Source organism: Phycodurus eques, chromosome 20 (assembly GCF_024500275.1).
Source record: "Phycodurus eques isolate BA_2022a chromosome 20, UOR_Pequ_1.1, whole genome shotgun sequence".
Taxonomy (NCBI): Eukaryota; Metazoa; Chordata; class Actinopteri; order Syngnathiformes; family Syngnathidae; genus Phycodurus; species Phycodurus eques.
In genome coordinates, this window is record NC_084544.1 from 5824484 (window position 1) to 5843736 (window position 19253).

General features: G+C 47.4%; 1 protein-coding gene across 1 annotated transcript; it reads left to right on the top strand.

The window, feature by feature from the left end:
• Window positions 1–732: 732 nt before the first annotated feature.
• On the top strand, window positions 733–6130 carry LOC133396137 (uncharacterized PE-PGRS family protein PE_PGRS54-like; the record flags this gene model as incomplete). The annotated part of the gene is made up of 6 exons (XM_061665622.1): window positions 733–910; window positions 1529–1690; window positions 1814–2689; window positions 2741–5890; window positions 5957–6042; window positions 6089–6130. Coding segments are annotated over 6 exons (4494 nt in total), but the record flags the coding sequence as incomplete, so codon positions are not given.
• Window positions 6131–19253: the final 13123 nt, after the last annotated feature.

A 19253-nucleotide genomic window follows, 5' to 3' on the forward strand; every position in this document is an offset into this window, starting at 1 on the left:
TCTGGAGTAACAGGTGCTGCAGGTGGTCCTGGTGGTGTTCCTGGTGGATCAGGTGGCGGTCTCGGTGGGCCAGGTGGAGGTCTTGGTGAACTAGGTGGTGGCCCAGGTGGTGGTCCAGGTGGGTTGTTGTCATCTGGTGTTACAGGGGATCCAGGTGGCCCAGGTGGTGGCCCAGGTGTTGGCCCAGGTGGGTTGTTGTCATCTGGAGTAACAGGTGTTGCAGGTGGTCCTGGTGGTGTTCCTGGTGGATCAGGTGGCGGTCTCGTTGGGCCAGGTGGAGGTCTTGGTGAACTAGGTGGTGGCCCAGGTGGTGGTCCAGGTGTGTTGTTGTTATCTGGTGTTACAGAGGATCCAGGTGGCCCAGGTGTTGGCCCAGGTGGGTTGTTGTCATCTGGAGTAACAGGGGTTTCAGGTGGTCCTGGTGGTGTTCCTGGTGGATCAGGTGGCGGTCTCGGTGGGCCAGATGGAGGTCTTGGTGAACTAGGTGGTGGCCCAGGTGGTGGTCCAGGTGGGTTGTTGTCATCTGGTGTTACAGGGGATCCAGGTGGCCCAGGTGGTGGCCCAGGTGTTGGCCCAGGTGGGTTGTTGTCATCTGGAGTAACAGGTGCTGCAGGTGGTCCTGGTGGTGTTCCTGGTGGATCAGGTGGCGGTCTCGGTGGGCCAGGTGGAGGTCTTGGTGAACTAGGTGGTGGCCCAGGTGGTGGTCCAGGTGGGTTGTTGTCATCTGGTGTTACAGGGGATCCAGGTGGCCCAGGTGGTGGCCCAGGTGTTGGCCCAGGTGGGTTGTTGTCATCTGGAGTAACAGGTGTTGCAGGTGGTCCTGGTGGTGTTCCTGGTGGATCAGGTGGCGGTCTCGTTGGGCCAGGTGGAGGTCTTGGTGAACTAGGTGGTGGCCCAGGTGGTGGTCCAGGTGGGTTGTTGTTATCTGGTGTTACAGGGGATCCAGGTGGCCCAGGTGTTGGCCCAGGTGGGTTGTTGTCATCTGGAGTAACAGGGGTTGCAGGTGGTCCTGGTGGTGTTCCTGGTGGATCAAATGGCGGTCTCGGTCGGCCAGGTGGAGGTCTTGGTGAACTAGGTGGTGGCCCAGGTGGTGGTCCAGGTGGGTTGTTGTTATCTGGTGTAACAGGGGATCCAGGTGGCCCAGGTGGTGGCCCAGGTGTTGGCCCAGGTGGGTTGTTGTCATCTGGAGTAACAGGTGTTGCAGGTGGTCCTGGTGGTGTTCCTGGTGGATCAGGTGGCGGTCTCGGTGGGCCAGGTGGAGGTCTTGGTGAACTAGGTGGTGGCCCAGGTGGTGGTCCAGGTGGGTTGTTGTCATCTGGTGTTACAGGGGATCCAGGTGGCCCAGGTGGTGGCCCAGGTGTTTGCCCAGGTGGGTTGTTGTCATCTGGAGTAACAGGTGTTGCAGGTGGTCCTGGTGGTGTTCCTGGTGGATCAGGTGGCGGTCTCGTTGGGCCAGGTGGAGGTCTTGGTGAACTAGGTGGTGGCCCAGGTGGTGGTCCAGGTGGGTTGTTGTCATCTGGTGTTACAGGGGATCCAGGTGGCCCAGGTGTTGGCCCAGGTGGGTTGTTGTCATCTGGAGTAACAGGGGTTGCAGGTGGTCCTGGTGGTGTTCCTGGTGGATCAGGTGGCGGTCTCGGTGGGCCAGATGGAGGTCTTGGTGAACTAGGTGGTGGCCCAGGTGGTGGTCCAGGTGGGTTGTTGTGATCTGGTGTTACAGGGGATCCAGGTGGCCCAGGTGTTGGCCCAGGTGGGTTGTTGTCATCTGGAGTAACAGGGGTTGCAGGTGGTCCTGGTGGTGTTCCTGGTGGATCAGGTGGCGGTCTCGGTGGGCCAGATGGAGGTCTTGGTGAACTAGGTGGTGGCCCAGGTGGTGGTCCAGGTGGGTTGTTGTCATCTGGTGTTACAGGGGATCCAGGTGGCCCAGGTGGTGGCCCAGATGGGTTCCCAGGTGGTGGCCCAGGTGTTGGCCCAGGTGGGTTGTTGTCATCTGGAGTAACAGGGGTTGCAGGTGATCCTGGTGGTGTTCCTGGTGGATCAGGTGGCGGTCTCGGTGGGCCAGGTGGAGGTCTTGGTGAACTAGGTGGTGGCCCAGGTGGTGGTCCAGGTGGGTTGTTGTCATCTGGTGTTACAGGGGATCCAGGTGGCCCAGGTGTTGGCCCAGGTGGGTTGTTGTCATCTGGAGTAACAGGGGTTGCAGGTGGTCCTGTTGGTGTTCCTGGTGGATCAAATGGCGGTCTCGGTCGGCCAGGTGGAGGTCTTGGTGAACTAGGTGGTGGCCCAGGTGGTGGTCCAGGTGGGTTGTTGTTATCTGGTGTAACAGGGGATCCAGGTGGCCCAGGTGGTGGCCCAGGTGTTGGCCCAGGTGGGTTGTTGTCATCTGGAGTAACAGGTGTTGCAGGTGGTCCTGGTGGTGTTCCTGGTGGATCAGGTGGCGGTCTCGGTGGGCCAGGTGGAGGTCTTGGTGAACTAGGTGGTGGCCCAGGTGGTGGTCCAGGTGGGTTGTTGTCATCTGGTGTTACAGGGGATCCAGGTGGCCCAGGTGGTGGCCCAGGTGTTTGCCCAGGTGGGTTGTTGTCATCTGGAGTAACAGGTGTTGCAGGTGGTCCTGGTGGTGTTCCTGGTGGATCAGGTGGCGGTCTCGTTGGGCCAGGTGGAGGTCTTGGTGAACTAGGTGGTGGCCCAGGTGGTGGTCCAGGTGGGTTGTTGTCATCTGGTGTTACAGGGGATCCAGGTGGCCCAGGTGTTGGCCCAGGTGGGTTGTTGTCATCTGGAGTAACAGGGGTTGCAGGTGGTCCTGGTGGTGTTCCTGGTGGATCAGGTGGCGGTCTCGGTGGGCCAGATGGAGGTCTTGGTGAACTAGGTGGTGGCCCAGGTGGTGGTCCAGGTGGGTTGTTGTCATCTGGTGTTACAGGGGATCCAGGTGGCCCAGGTGTTGGCCCAGGTGGGTTGTTGTCATCTGGAGTAACAGGGGTTGCAGGTGGTCCTGGTGGTGTTCCTGGTGGATCAGGTGGCGGTCTCGGTGGGCCAGATGGAGGTCTTGGTGAACTAGGTGGTGGCCCAGGTGGTGGTCCAGGTGGGTTGTTGTCATCTGGTGTTACAGGGGATCCAGGTGGCCCAGGTGGTGGCCCAGATGGGTTCCCAGGTGGTGGCCCAGGTGTTGGCCCAGGTGGGTTGTTGTCATCTGGAGTAACAGGGGTTGCAGGTGATCCTGGTGGTGTTCCTGGTGGATCAGGTGGCGGTCTCGGTGGGCCAGGTGGAGGTCTTGGTGAACTAGGTGGTGGCCCAGGTGGTGGTCCAGGTGGGTTGTTGTCATCTGGTGTTACAGGGGATCCAGGTGGCCCAGGTGGTGGCCCAGGTGTTGGCCCAGGTGGGTTGTTGTCATCTGGAGTAACAGGTGTTGCAGGTGGTCCTGGTGGTGTTCCTGGTGGATCAGGTGGCGGTCTCGTTGGGCCAGGTGGAGGTCTTGGTGAACTAGGTGGTGGCCCAGGTGGTAGTCCAGGTGGGTTGTTGTCATCTGGTGTTACAGGGGATCCAGGTGGCCCAGGTGTTGGCCCAGGTGGGTTGTTGTCATCTGGAGTAACAGGGGTTGCAGGTGGTCCTGGTGGTGTTCCTGGTGGATCAGATGGCGGTCTCGGTCGGCCAGGTGGAGGTCTTGGTGAACTAGGTGGTGGCCCAGGTGGTGGTCCAGGTGGGTTGTTGTCATCTGGAGTAACAGGTGTTGCAGGTGGTCCTGGTGGTGTTCCTGGTGGATCAGGTGGCGGTCTCGGTCGGCCAGGTGGAGGTCTTGGTGAACTAGGTGGTGGCCCAGGTGGTGGTCCAGGTGTGTTGTTGTTATCTGGTGTTACAGGGGATCCAGGTGGCCCAGGTGGTGGCCCAGGTGTTGGCCCAGGTGGGTTGTTGTCATCTGGAGTAACAGGTGTTGCAGGTGGTCCTGGTGGTGTTCCTGGTGGATCAGGTGGGGGTCTCGGTGGGCCAGGTGGAGGTCTTGGTGAACTAGGTGGTGGCCCAGGTGGTGGTCCAGGTGTGTTGTTGTTATCTGGTGTAACAGGGGATCCAGGTGGCCCAGGTGGTGGCCCAGATGGGTTCCCAGGTGGTGGCCCAGGTGTTGGCCCAGGTGGGTTGTTGTCATCTGGAGTAACAGGGGTTGCAGGTGATCCTGGTGGTGTTCCTGGTGGATCAGGTGGCGGTCTCGGTGGGCCAGGTGGAGGTCTTGGTGAACTAGGTGGTGGCCCAGGTGGTGGTCCAGGTGGGTTGTTGTCATCTGGTGTTACCGGGGATCCAGGTGGCCCAGGTGGTGGCCCAGGTGTTGGCCCAGGTGGGTTGTTGTCATCTGGAGTAACAGGTGCTGCAGGTGGTCCTGGTGGTGTTCCTGGTGCATCAGGTGGCGGTCTCGGTCGGCCAGGTGGAGGTCTTGGTGAACTAGGTGGTGGCCCAGGTGGTGGTCCAGGTGTGTTGTTGTTATCTGGTGTTACAGGGGATCCAGGTGGCCCAGGTGGTGGCCCAGGTGTTGGCCCAGGTGGGTTGTTGTCATCTGGAGTAACAGGGGTTGCAGGTGGTCCTGGTGGTGTTCCTGGTGGATCAGTTGGCGGTCTCGGTGGGCCAGGTGGAGGTCTTGGTGAACTAGGTGGTGGCCCAGGTGGTGGTCCAGGTGGGTTGTTGTCATCTGGTGTTACAGGGGATCCAGGTGGCCCAGGTGGTGGCCCAGATGGGTTCCCAGGTGGTGGCCCAGGTGTTGGCCCAGGTGGGTTGTTGTCATCTGGAGTAACAGGGGTTGCAGGTGATCCTGGTGGTGTTCCTGGTGGATCAGGTGGCGGTCTCGGTCGGCCAGGTGGAGGTCTTGGTGAACTAGGTGGTGGCCCAGGTGGTGGTCCAGGTGGGTTGTTGTCATCTGGTGTTACAGGGGATCCAGGTGGCCCAGGTGGTGGCCCAGGTGTTGGCCCAGGTGGGTTGTTGTCATCTGGAGTAACAGGTGTTGCAGGTGGTCCTGGTGGTCTTCCTGGTGGATCAGGTGGCGGTCTCGGTCGGCCAGGTGGAGGTCTTGGTGAACTAGGTGGTGGCCCAGGTGGTGGTCCAGGTGTGTTGTTGTTATCTGGTGTTACAGGGGATCCAGGTGGCCCAGGTGGTGGCCCAGGTGTTGGCCCAGGTGGGTTGTTGTCATCTGGAGTAACAGGTGTTGCAGGTGGTCCTGGTGGTGTTCCTGGTGGATCAGGTGGCGGTCTCGGTGGGCCAGGTGGAGGTCTTGGTGAACTAGGTGGTGGCCCAGGTGGTGGTCCAGGTGTGTTGTTGTTATCTGGTGTAACAGGGGATCCAGGTGGCCCAGGTGGTGGCCCAGATGGGTTCCCAGGTGGTGGCCCAGGTGTTGGCCCAGGTGGGTTGTTGTCATCTGGAGTAACAGGGGTTGCAGGTGATCCTGGTGGCGTTCCTGGTGGATCAGGTGGCGGTCTCGGTGGGCCAGGTGGAGGTCTTGGTGAACTAGGTGGTGTCCCAGGTGGTGGTCCAGGTGGGCTGTTGTCATCTGGTGTTACAGGGGATCCAGGTGGCCCAGGTGGTGGCCCAGGTGTTGGCCCAGGTGGGTTGTTGTCATCTGGAGTAACAGGTGTTGCAGGTGGTCCTGGTGGTGTTCCTGGTGCATCAGGTGGCGGTCTCGGTCGGCCAGGTGGAGGTCTTGGTGAACTAGGTGGTGGCCCAGGTGGTGGTCCAGGTGTGTTGTTGTTATCTGGTGTTACAGGGGATCCAGGTGGCCCAGGTGTTGGCCCAGGTGGGTTGTTGTCATCTGGAGTAACAGGTGTTGCAGGTGGTCCTGGTGGTGTTCCTGGTGGATCAGGTGGCGGTCTCGGTGGGCCAGGTGGAGGTCTTGGTGAACTAGGTGGTGGCCCAGGTGGTGGCCCAGGTGGGTTGTTGTCATCTGGAGTAACAGGTGTTGCAGGTGGTCCTGGTGGTGTTCCTGGTGCATCAGGTGGCGGTCTCGGTCGGCCAGGTGGAGGTCTTGGTGAACTAGATGGTGGCCCAGGTTGTGGCCCAGGTGGGTTGTTGTCATCTGGAGTAACAGGGGTTGCAGGTGGTCCTTGTGGATTTCCTGGTGGATCAGGTGGCGGTCTCGGTCGGCCAGGTGGAGGTCTTGGTGAACTAGGTGGTGAACTAGGTGGTGGCCCAGGTGGTCTTCTGTCATCTGGAGTAACAGAGGGTCTAGGTGGCCCAGGTGGAGGTCTTGGTGTCCCAGGTGGTGGCCCAGATGGGTTCCCAGGTGGTGGCCCAGGTGCTGGTCCAGGTGGGTTGTTGTTATCTGCTGTTACAGGGGTTCCAGGTGGTCCAGGTGGTGTTCCTGGTTCTCCAGGTGGCCCAGGTGGTTGTCCAGGTGTTGGCGTCGGTGGTCGTACAGTTGTGTGTCTAGGTGGTGGGCATGGATATCCAGTTGGTCCATGTGGTAGCCATGGACTTCTATGTGACCTAGGTTGTGGCTTGGGAGTTCCAGGTTTTGCCTGTGGTAGTCCGGGATGTAGACGTGATGACCCATGTGGCAGTTGGCGTTTTACTTTAATAGGTCCACTGCTGGTTCCTGTCAGATAGTTAATTTCATTGTTATATAATCACCTTTCACTCACCAACTAACTGTACCAGCTGGTTGATACTGTGATGACTTACCAGCCAGCAGAAAGAGAGCAGTGAACAGCTTGAGAGTGATCATTGTTGCATATTATGTCCTATAAGGCAATGAAAAAGAACATTACATGTACTGTACATCTCGGGAAATTACATCAGGTGAACGTAAACAGATCTGTTTGCTCGGACGTTGTCGAGGCCTGGGTTCAATGCTTTGCTCTGAGACAAATTGCAACAGTTATTTTCTCATCAGTTTGAATTGAGGGACATGGTCAGCACCTTATCCAAGTCCACAAAGTATATGTAAAATCGTTGTGCGACCTCCCACGCACCCTCCAAAACCCTGCTGAGGGTCTGGAGCTTAGCTGCTACGGCCAGGACGAAAACCACATTTCTGCTCCTAAATCTGCAGTTTGACTTCCTGTTGGACCCTCCTCCATAACCCCCAAATAAACCTTACCACAGATGCTGAGGATAGTGGTCCGCCTTACCCTCCGACCCCTCTTCTTAAAAGGAAAGACAGCCACACTGGTCTGCCAACCCTTAGTCACTGTCCCCGACAGGGCCGGAGTGGGACACATTTTCAGCCCTGGCGTTTCATGGGTCCGACCAGTCCAATTTAGTTCACAATGTTTTCATAACGATGGATAATTGTACCCTTATTAGTTCATCAATCCTGTAGCGTTTATTGGGGGACATCAAATTGTGCGTACTTTAGAAGGAAACGATGAGTTGGAAGCGGCGCCTGCGTCACTTCCGGGTTATTGTAATTTTATATTACAGCGTTATAAATCAAGATATTTGATTGATATGAGGGGCACCACGTCATATTTTTACAAGTTTAACTTGAGGCGAAATGACAACAAACCTTTATAATCAGTCTCTTTTCGGAAGGTGGCTACATTCTAGGAACTTTGAGTTTCTAGAGGTTTCGTTCCGAGCCCAAACACAAACATAATCAATGCACGTGGTGAATTTTATCAAAAATGTAATAATAAAAAGGGGTTTCTACAAGATAAAACACAGACAAACACAAAACAAACAAGATATCTACGAACATTGGCGAAGGAAGGGATTTGTGACGTGAGATGAGCAGAATGGGTGTGGTGTGAATGCATATAGCTGAGGACTCCTGGTCTCGTTAATATAACTCCAAATATGCACTAATCCGTACTTTTAGTAGACCGCAATTTTGGCCGGCCTGGTCCACACCGGTCACAGTGTTAACTTAGCGTCTGGGGGCAAACCCAGCATCCTTGGGTCTTAACTTTGAAGTCCCAGGCAGACGTGATTCACTTAGCGTCGGCATGGCAAAGCAAATGTCTGTGTCTTGTTGAAGATAGTTTATTGTGTTAATCCGTTTAGAGTCCGCGTGTGACTCTGGAGTTAACGTCTACCTCGGCGGGGAGCGCCGGTAGTGCGAGGCTGGGGTGCCGGGTGGCATCTTTTGCGTGTCATGTCCGCTACAATCCAAAATATCTTACCATTTCCTCCAAAAGTGATATTCACTTTGCATTTGATCAAAAATCTAAATTACAACTGAATGCACTTACATGATCGCGATCGGTGTTTATTTGAACAAGTATGAGAACATAAATAGTTAAAATGTGCAGTGATTCACAAATTTATTCGACCACCTGTCGTTTATGTCACAGAGACCATCCAAGCATCATGAAGTGCTTTAATGCGAACTCTTTAATTTTGAGTCAGCTCTCCACATTTGACTATTTTCATGTGTTTTTTCACATCTTCAACAGTAGTCCGTAACATTTTTTACTTTTCAAATACAGTTGAGTTGTATTCAACTTTTAAATACAGTACAATACATTTGCATTTAATTTTTAAGAAATATTTGGGGTTTTTTTGGAATACATTTTTTTTCAACAATTCCTGTTGAATAAATTCAAATGTAATCATTATTTGAGTACATTTTTATTTTCCCATATTCAAGCACAGTGTTACTGGTTGACCTGTGCATAATGTTGCAGTGGCTTACAATCACAAATACAGGTATACTTTTAGGAATAAAAACATCTTCCTCATTTTTGCTGAATACTTAACCCCACTATGTTGCAGTATTTTATTCTTGCTCATTATTGTGGAGGAGCATGGACAATTTTATCAATTTAGAGTCTTTAATTAACCTTAGGGCTGCGCCACACTGAGTGACATGGCCGAACGCGACTGAACTGTTGCGTAATGTGCAACTCGTCTTTTTAAGTGGCCGACTGTCGGCAGCTAGTTCTGCTGTGATTCTACATTTGAATCGCAGGTGAGCAGCATCGCAATGTCTCAGATGTAACTGACGCCTAACGCGGACCTCAGTTTAGAAAAAAAAAGGAGCTGAAGGATGAAGTGCGCTGCATTGGAATTGTTGAGCATTGAAGGAATCTTTGCCCACGCAAAATGTTTAAAACCTTTTTCTTTGCCAACTCTCCAGAAACTTTTCCGCATCGTTCTCACGTCAAGTCTTCAGTGTCCACCAAACTCTACAATCCCATCAGACAAACAACCTAAAGTGAATGAAGCATTGTCCACTTTGAACCAAGTTCAAATCAATCTTTTTCATTCATTCATTCAAAGTGTAACACCAAATACGTCCAACATGCGTGATGTGTTCCATTGAAACGCCTCAAGATGTAGAAAGCACTCACCACGCTCAATAAAGTTTGCACTTGGAGGGCTCTCGCGTTGGTGTCAGTCCCTCTGCCGTGTCTGATCTGTTGCCTTACAACCGTTAAGGGGGGACTAGTCACACTGTTGTCCTGCCCCTGCTAGGGTGGGGCCCTTGTGTACTTGAGTCATTCAATTATTTTTCTTTTGTTTCATAAAGGTACAATAATTGGTTTCTAATAGGCGGGTCTTGTCGAGCAACTTTGCTTTTTAAAGTTTCCAGGCTGTAATTAATCAATTAATTTAGTCACTTTGAAGAGAACAAAACACACCACAGGTCACCACTGGGATCTAATTCGGTGGTACTTGCACTCATCACATGTTTTTAAACAGCCTTGTCCGCCTAGCAACAAGGAGCTGGGTGGGCTACTGTATGGGATGAAGGCCAGTGTTACTTTGCAAAGGGGAAACGGGCTCATCTCCTTTAAGCCAGTGAGTACCAATCGATATGCTACGGCACATTTGAAGAGATAATTGTACAATATCACCACTAATGTACAACATGCTACTGGAAAATATTAACAGCATTTCACTTCCTTACAGATTTTGTTATGTATACCAAATGTGTATACCTTATACCAAAATAAATTCTTTTTTTCTGTCAAACCTCTATATACGCCATAATGTCTATGTGAAAAGAGATAGATAGATAGATAGATAGATAGATAGATAGATAGATGGATTATATATATATATATATATATATATATATATATATATATATATATATATATATATATATGGATATATGGTGGCCGACTGGTTAGAGCGTCAGCCTCACAGTTCTGAGGACCTGGGTTCAATCACCAGCCCCGACTGTGTGGAGTTTGCATGTTCTCCCCGTGCCTGCGTTGGTTTTCTCCGGTCACTCCGGTTTCCTCCCACATCCCAAAAACATGCATGAATTGGAGACTCTAAATTGCCCGTAGGCATGACTGTGAGTGTGAATGGTTGTCTGTTTGTATGTGCCCTGCGATTGGCTGGCAACCAGTTCAGGGTGTACCCCGCCTCCTGCCCGATGACAGCTGGGATAGGCTCCAGAACGCCCGCGACCCTAGTGAGGATAAGCGGCTCAGAAAATGGATAGATAGATAGATAGATAGATAGATAGATAGATAGATAGATAGATAGATAGATAGATAGATAGATAGATAGATAGATAGATAGATAGATAGATGAAGTCACTGAGGCGGATCTGTGAGGAGCGAGGCCAGATGAGCTACAATGTAGCAAACATTTGCATAGTTTTCTTTTTTGTAGGTACTATAGTCGTGTAGATGTCGTTTCGAGTTTCAGGGAAGTGATTAAGTCTTTGTGCGTATGGCTAGGTGTGGGGCTGAATGTGTGGCTTCACATTAAATTGGCAATACTTTGTTTTGGTCATTTATTTAATATTTTAGTTTGAATATGCCCAGTCTTGGGGAGTACACGAATACATGTAATGGAAATAAGTGATCAGAATAAATAAAAAAAAAACCTATTCCTGCATTCCATTCCCATTACACAAAAAAACGTAATCAAATTACGGGTATATTTATTAAAAAATATTTTCCAGGATTACAATGATATTGCAGGGAGAGGCTGGTTGTTAATGAGCCCCAACCTTTTCAAGAGTTAGCAGCGTATCATTATGTCATAAGGTGGGATGTGTGTCTGTGTCTGTGTGTGTAGGTGTGCGCGTGTGTGTTGGTGTGTGCGTGTGTGTGTGCATGTGTTAAACTACTTCCATCCATCCATCTATTTTCTCAGCCGCTTCTCCTCACTAGGGTCGCGGGCGTGCTGGAGCCTATCCCAGCTATCATCGGGCAGGAGGTGGGGTACACCCTGAACTGGTTGCCAGCCAATCACAGGGCACATACAAACAAACAACCATTCGCACTCACATTCACACCTACGGGCAATTTAGAGTTGTCAATCAACCTACCATGCATGTTTTTGGATGTGGGAGGAAACCGGAGTACCCGGAGAAAACCCACGCAGGCACGGGGAGAACATGCAAACTCCACACAGGCGGGGCCGGGGATTGAACCCCGGTCCTCAGAACCGTGAGGCAGACGCTCAAACCAGTCTCCACCGTGCCGGCGGGTTAAATTACTTCTCACTGCAAATGTTGCCTTAATAAATTTTGTTAGTCCCATTTTGTTTTTTTCATTTCACTCGGTATAACAGACACACTGAGTCATAAGGATAGGTTTTAAAAAGTTTGTTATGATGTTAGGCAGCATGGTGAACAAGAAGTTAGCACGTCTGTCTCACAGTTCTCCTGTTTTGGATTTGAATCCCAGGGACTCCGTGTTCCTCCCGCTCCCACATTCTAAAAACATGCATATTAAGCATTTCCAGAGCAAGACAGAAAATACAAATCAATGCAGTATATATTTTATATATATTGCATTTATTTTGTCATATTTGGTGTAGTACTAATCAAAAAATTGCACTTCTAAAGTATTGTGGCACTTGGATTATGTTACTGACTACATTTTCAAAAGGTAACTAGCAACTGTATTGAAAATCATTTTGCAGAGTTGTTGTTTTGTTTGGGCTGTATTCACTTTTAAAATGAATTTAATTACACTGTTTCATGGTTACAATGGAATCAAAGGTGACATTCATGGTGTTTTCAAATGAATTTTGTGACATCAAGGAAATTAAATAGTCCCTGTGCCAGGTAAGAAAGAAAATTAAGAAGAGAGAGGAAAAGTTAAAAGAGACACAATACGCACAATAAACACACACAAATGACATAATTCACACCTATAAAGAACAAAATACATTTATCAAATTGTATATAGAAATATTCTTACATGAATTGCTTTAGTCAATTATACCTTTCCTCGTTGTGCCTGCAGAGTAACTACAGGACATGTATGATGACAAACATGCATGTCATGCTGTGTGTATGTGTGATTCATGAGCATTTCTGTGTCCGCCTTTCCTCATTGTGCCTACATAGCAACTCCTGGACACTTCTCATGACTAACATACAAGTCACATTGTGTTGATTCACTCGCATGTATTTCCAGACTGGCGCCCCAAGGGATTTATTGCAATTGACGTGGGATTTACTGTAATTTATCCGGGCCACTCCTTTATGGCGACACGTAGCACTTGACTTTGTAAACTTCCCAGACTGCCCTTCTACAGGCATTCAGTTTCTACAGGGGTTTCGGTACTGTATGGCCACTCCTACCAAAAGCTCTTAACACTGCCTGGCTAACAACCTCTGCCCTTCCCTGTCCAATTCTTTTTAATTGCATCCCATAAACAAAAGGTGTAGCGTTCTTTTAGGTTTTTGTTGTCATAATAGGTTGTGAACTGCTGTTGCTCTGGCTCGTGTTTCTTTTCTGTTCTCTTTTACCTTTGATTCAAGCGACATCTTCAGTTCTAATATTTTGGGCTAGGCTAGGAGTTAATGAGGCTGGAGAGATAGCGCAGGCCTTGAGCCATTTTCTATCAATAGTCATTTTAATTCGTGGTGGACACTGTAGAGACAGAAGCGCACGTGGAACAGACAAAGAAAAAAAAAAGAACAAAAGAAGCAAAACTTGTGTGTGATATTTGTTTATGTGTGGAAAAGGGAAGAATAAGGAGAAGGATTCTAGGGGCCCATGATTGACAGGAGTCCTGAGAGTACCCATATACATTAATACTTAATACTAAGTAATATGTAATCAACATACAATCACACATCTATTTTATTTACACTGCATTGTTTGCAAGACAAAGTGTATTTTCTTTGGAAACTAAATAAGACAAGTCAAGACAGGAAAAAGAAGAGATGGGTTGACAGAATGTCACCCAGTTTTTCATTGGCAAGGTGGGCCTGTTTGCGGTTCATGTGATGGAAAATTATGAAACATTAACCTGATGTCTCTTTACATCGTCGCATTCACTTAATCGATTTTTTTTTTTTTTTTTCGGGAAGCTACCCCCTGTTTTTTTTTGCAGAAACCCCTGCTTATTCACTTTTTTTTTTTTTTTTTTTACCCAATCCCCCACCTATTTCCATATTTGTTGTTGTTGTTTTTTTAAACATTTTCAAAGCGATTATGAGTGTCAATTATTCATGGCTTTTTCCTCTTCGCACTTGGGCCCATTGCCTATTCACTATATATGTTTTCATATTCATATATATTTCATATCTGAAGAAAACTTGATTTCTACATTCCGCTGTTGTTTTAGTTAAATTATCAATGCAGGCAAACGTTTAGCAATCCACTCTCTGCTCACATTCCCTCAGTCCAAAAATGACACAAATAAACACGACAGTTTGTCTGTCAGTCATTACTGAAGCTGTATTGCGCAATTAGCAGGTACAGCATAAAACACAGCTGGTTAGTTGCCAGGAGATTCTTGTCAATGTAGCGAACATGGCCAGAAGGTCACTAGACAGTACATCATACAAAACCAAAATGCCCACACACCGACTCGCCCGACATATCACAAAGACACACAATTATAACGATGTGGGCAGAAACAAAGGCAAGAAAATAGCAACACAGCTGGAATTATGACAACTATTTAGAGAAAGGCACCGCAAAGCCGACTGGCAAGTAGCGTGGCTTACACATTGCTACAATATGCAGTATATATATATATATATATATATATATATATATATATATATATATATATATATATATATACATACAACTATATACCTATGTACATGATATACCCCAATTCAAATTAAGTTGGGATGTTGCATAAATATAATGTATAATACAATGAGTTACAAAACCTTTTCAACCTATATTCAGTTGAATACACTACAAAGATATTTAATGTTCAAATTCATCAACTTTATACCCGCGACGCTGGTGAGGATAAGTGGTGTAGAAAATTGATAGATAGATTTTCACTCATTTTGAATTTTGATGCCTGCAACATGTTCCAGAAAGCTGAGACGAGGGCATGTTTACCACTGTTGCATCACCTTTCCTTTTAACAACACTCAGTAAGCCTTTGGGAACTGAGGACTAGCGCTAATTGGTGAAGCTTTGTAAGTGGAATTCTTTCCCATTCTTGCTTGATGTACAACTTCAGTGGGTCAACAGCCCGGGGTCTCCGTTGTGGTATTTTGTGCTTCATAATGCACCACATTTTCAATGGGAGACAGGTCTGGACTGCAGGCAGGCCAGTCTAGTACCCGCACTCTTTTACTACGAAGCCACACTGTTGAAACATGTGCAGAATGTGGCTTGTCTTGAAGTAAGATGGGACGTCCCTGAAAAAGACTTTGCTTGGATGGCAACAAATGTTTCTCCAAAATATGTATGTACCTTTCAGCATTAATGGTGCCTTCACAGATGTGCAAGTTACCTATGACATGGGCATTAACACAGCCCCATATCTTCGCAGATTCTGGCTTTTGAACTTTGCGCTGATAACAATCTGGATGGTCCTTTTCCTCTTTGGCCGGGAGGACATGACGTCCCTGATTTCACAGAACACAGTACACTTTTCCACTTTGCGTCAGTCCATCTCAGATGAGCTCGGGCCCAGAGAAGCCGGCGGCGTTTCTGGGTATTGTTGATATATGCCTTTTGTTTTGCATTGTGGAGTTTTAACTCAGCGACAAACTGTTTAACTGACAATGTTTTTTTGTATTTTTTCTGAAGTGTTCCTGAGCCCATGTAACAACATCCTTTACACAATGATGCCGGTTTTTCATGTAGTGCTGCCTGAGGAATTGAAGGTCACGGGCAGTCAATATCAATTTCCGGCCTTGCTGGTTAACGTGCAGAGATTTCTCCAGATTCTCCGAATGTTTTGATGATTTTATGGACCCTAGATGATGAAATCCCTAAATTCGCAATTGTATCTTGAGAAACATTGTTCCTAAACTGTTGTACTATCTGCTCATGCAGATGTTCACAAAGTGATGAACCTTGCCCCTATCCTTGCTTGTAAACAATTGAGGCTTGTGTGGATGCTCCTTTTATACCCTATCATGACACTTACCTGTTTCCAATTAACCTGTTCACATGTGGAATTTTCCAAACACGTGTTTTTTGAGCATTCCTCAACTTTCCCAGTCTTCTGTTGCCTCTGTCCCACATTTTTTAGAACATGTTGCAGGCATCAAGTTCAAAATGAGAGAATATTTGAAAAACAAAAACAAAAAAACTAATAAGGATAATCAGTTTGGTTGATAGCAGAGACACTGTAGCCCAAAGAACACAAAACACATTACACTTCAGGGAAGATGTATTTTTTTGAGTTGTGGGTATAATTTGATGGCCAATTGCATGCTATAATGGTAGAACTGAGTCAAGTTATAATGATAATGGATAAGGAAGTGGCAATTACGGCGAATGGGCACTGCATGGAATAAGGGCGCTTGGTGTCTATATAGTGAGGGAGGGGACTTGTGCCAGAAAGTATACGTCCCAGCCTGCTTTCGTCATGTGGCTAGTTTTTAGCCCCGCCCCTAAAAAATAAATTTTAGGTGAAAAGGAGTTTTGAGCTAATTCTCAACAATTCAGTACTACATTGTTTTCAGCACTTAACTTTCAAACGTATTTAAAGTGTTTAGAAAGAAAACACGAATAGGTTTGGTCCAGCATTAAATATTTTGCATTTAAATGAGACAGCTGTGTGATATCAGCTGATTTACATCTGCTATCTGCAACACAGACACACTTACACACACACACGCACACACACACACGAACACACAAAACAGTCCTGACAGCTGAGTGAACTTTCAGCCCTGAGTTCAGTCCAAATGCATCGTCATGCATGATAATAAAAGACAATAAAAGGCCCCCTGTTTTTGAAGCAGATATAATAAAGATTAAAATCATCCTTGGATATGTTTTTTCTTTTTTTTTTAAATTTACTGAACTGCGGTTCCATGAAAATACATTATCCCCACCACTATTATAAGTGGTCAGGTTATCTTTTTAAGTTTACCTTGGTGTGTCTACAATTTCCTTTATGATACTCGCTTGTGAGCAGAGGTGCTTAGTGTACCCAAATATTTTACTCAAGTAACTGTTACTTGACAATAATGTGACTTAAGTAAAAAGATAAAGGAGTCCTCCAAAAAATTACTTGAGTAAAATAAAAAGTAGATGAAAAAACTACTCAACTTCTGAGTAAAGGGTGAGTAAACCCACAGCTCATGACCGTAGGTGAGGGTAGGAACATAGATCGATCGGTAAATAGAGAGCTTCGCCTTTTAGCTTAGCTCCTTCTAAAGAGTGTGAGGAGTGTGAATCCCCTGTAGTTGGAACACACCCTGCGGTCCCCCTTCTTAAAAAGGGGGACCACCACCCTAGTCTGCCAATCCAGAGGCACTGTCCCCGATGTCCACACAATGTTGCAGAGGCGTGTCAACCAGGACAGCCCTTCAACATCCAGAGCTTTTAGGAATTCTGGGCGAATCTCATCCTCCCCCGGGGCCTTGCCACTGAGGAGCTTTTTAACCACCTCGGTGACCTCAACCCCAGAGATAGAGCCTCAGAGAACCCAGACTCTGCTTCCTCATGGGAAGGCGTGTTAGTGGAATTGAGGAGGTCTTCAAAGTATTCTCCCCACTGACTCACAACCTCCAGAGTCGAGGTCAGCAGCGCCCCATCCCCACTATACACAGTGTTGATGGTGCACTGCTTCCCCCTCCTGAGACGCCGGATGGTGGACCAGAATTTCCTCAAAGCCGTCCGGAAGTCATTTTCCATGGCATCATCGAACTCCTCCCACGCTCGAGTTTTTGCCCCAGTGACCACAAAAGCCGCATTCCGCTTGGCCAGCCGGTACCCAGCTGCCTCAGGAGTCCCACAGTCCAAAAAGGCCTGATAGGACTCCTTCTTTAGCTTGAAGGCATCCCTCACCACTGGTGTCCACCAACGGGTTCACGGATTGCTGCCACCACAGGCACCAACTCCCTTATGGCCACAGCTCCGGTCGGCCGCCTCGGCAATAGAGGCGCGGCACATGGTCCACTCGGACTCATTGTCCCCCGCCTCTCCCGAGACGTGGGTGAAGTTCTGCCGGAGGTGGGAGTTGAAACTCCTTCTGACAGGGGATTCTGCCAGATGTTCCCAGCAGACCCTCACAATACGTTTGGGACTGCCATGTCAGACCGGCATCTACCCCCGCCATCGGAGCCAACTCACTACCAGGTGGTGATCAGTTGACACCTCCGCCCCTCTCTTCACCCGAGTGTCCAAGTCCGATGACACGACCACAAAGTCGATCAACACACGGTGACCTAGGGTGTCATGGTGCCAAGTGCACATGTGGACAAGTCTAAGGAGTCTAACGACTCCAAAAAGGGTGGGTACTCTGAACTGCATGGTCCCGGTAGGCCTAAATTTAGACGAACTTTCTGACACCAAACATGTCCACTAAGCGTATCTTCAAGAAGGAAAATACAGGGGCTCTACAAAGTGGTTTCAATTTACTGTACTCTACTAATGTAACTTTAAGGACACATGCTACAAGCATACTTTCTTATTTGAAATGTTTCTCCAAGCACAGAACACAGGGTAATTTTTATTTGCATCATTTCACGCAGGACATCTCTGTTTTTACAATGTCATTTATACATGAGAATATGAGTCAATGTTTAATCCTTAGCCCAAGATATTGTTTTCCTGTTTTTTTTCTTTTTTTAATGGGAGCTCTTAAAACTCTGTTACGTTACAGTAATCGTTTTCATATGTTTTCCAGCCTTGACATAATTTTCACTGTGCAATATTTATGTGTGCTTTGCTATAGAAGATGTCTTTACCTGAGTCTCAAGGCATCGAGACTTTTATAATTGAAGTTTAAAAAATAGAAACTCAAAGGAATATTGAGATACAGTACATGCACTGTACATAACTGTCAAACTCAAGGCCCGGGGGAGGAATCAATTTATGTGGCCCGCTAAACCAAATCATATGTATCTACTTCATGTTTCTTGCTAAAATCTGTACCAAACGTTGTGATATTCCAAGCATAGTTTTGTTACCAAACCCTTTTTTTAAAGATAAATTGAACAATAATTGAACAAACTAATTTCCTTAACTCTAACTCTAAAATAGTCATCCATCAAGTTTTTGAGTGTATTTAATAATAAGATGAGATGACATTTACTTCGTATAGATTCTTAAAGGACGTCACAACGGCCCTCTTAGGGAAACCATAACTACAATGTGCCCTGTGACAAAAATGAGTTTGACACTGTTAGTGAAAGGCAAAATGTGACTGTTTAGTACAACAAACACCCACCCACACAGACAAACGTATGGACACACAAACACACACCCAAACACACACACACACACACACGTACACAATCTGGAAAACGTGATTTAAAACAAAGCATGAGCTGCATTATCAGTAAATAACCCGATGCACATTTTTTTCTGAAAGAGCAACCACTCAGATTTCTAACGTTGGTTAATAATTGCATAAGGAAGTAACTTTGATGAGATAACTCACACCCCTTCAGACCTCCTGACAATCACTGAACACAGTCAGGAAAAACAAAACTACGCAAATTTAAAAGTGCTGAAAACTTTATTGTGTTTCAGCATTGAAAAGTGACAGAGAGTCTTCGCACTGGCGGAAATAAAATGCCTGCATATCACAAAGCAATATAATCATATTTGTCAAGGATAAATTAGATAAAATAATCTGCAGTATGCGAGTTAATGCACTTTGATCTGAATGTAGATTATTCTTTTATTGCAATTCCACACAAGGACCCTCAATACATTTTATGCTTCAACTTTATTTAAATTCAGTGACGTTATGTAAAACGATAATTTCAAGCGCATTTTTTAATAGAATGGTAAACAAACAAATTGTTGTTACAGAGAAAAATCAGGCTTTGTTTTTAATGTTCATATTGTGTTCACACAGTATCTTATCATCACATCGACCCTTTGCCTCACAAAATGATGCGCATCATATGTATATTGTCAGTGCAAAGTGTCAGTGATCATGTGATCATGTTAATGCTAACCACTGTCACGAAGGTGGAA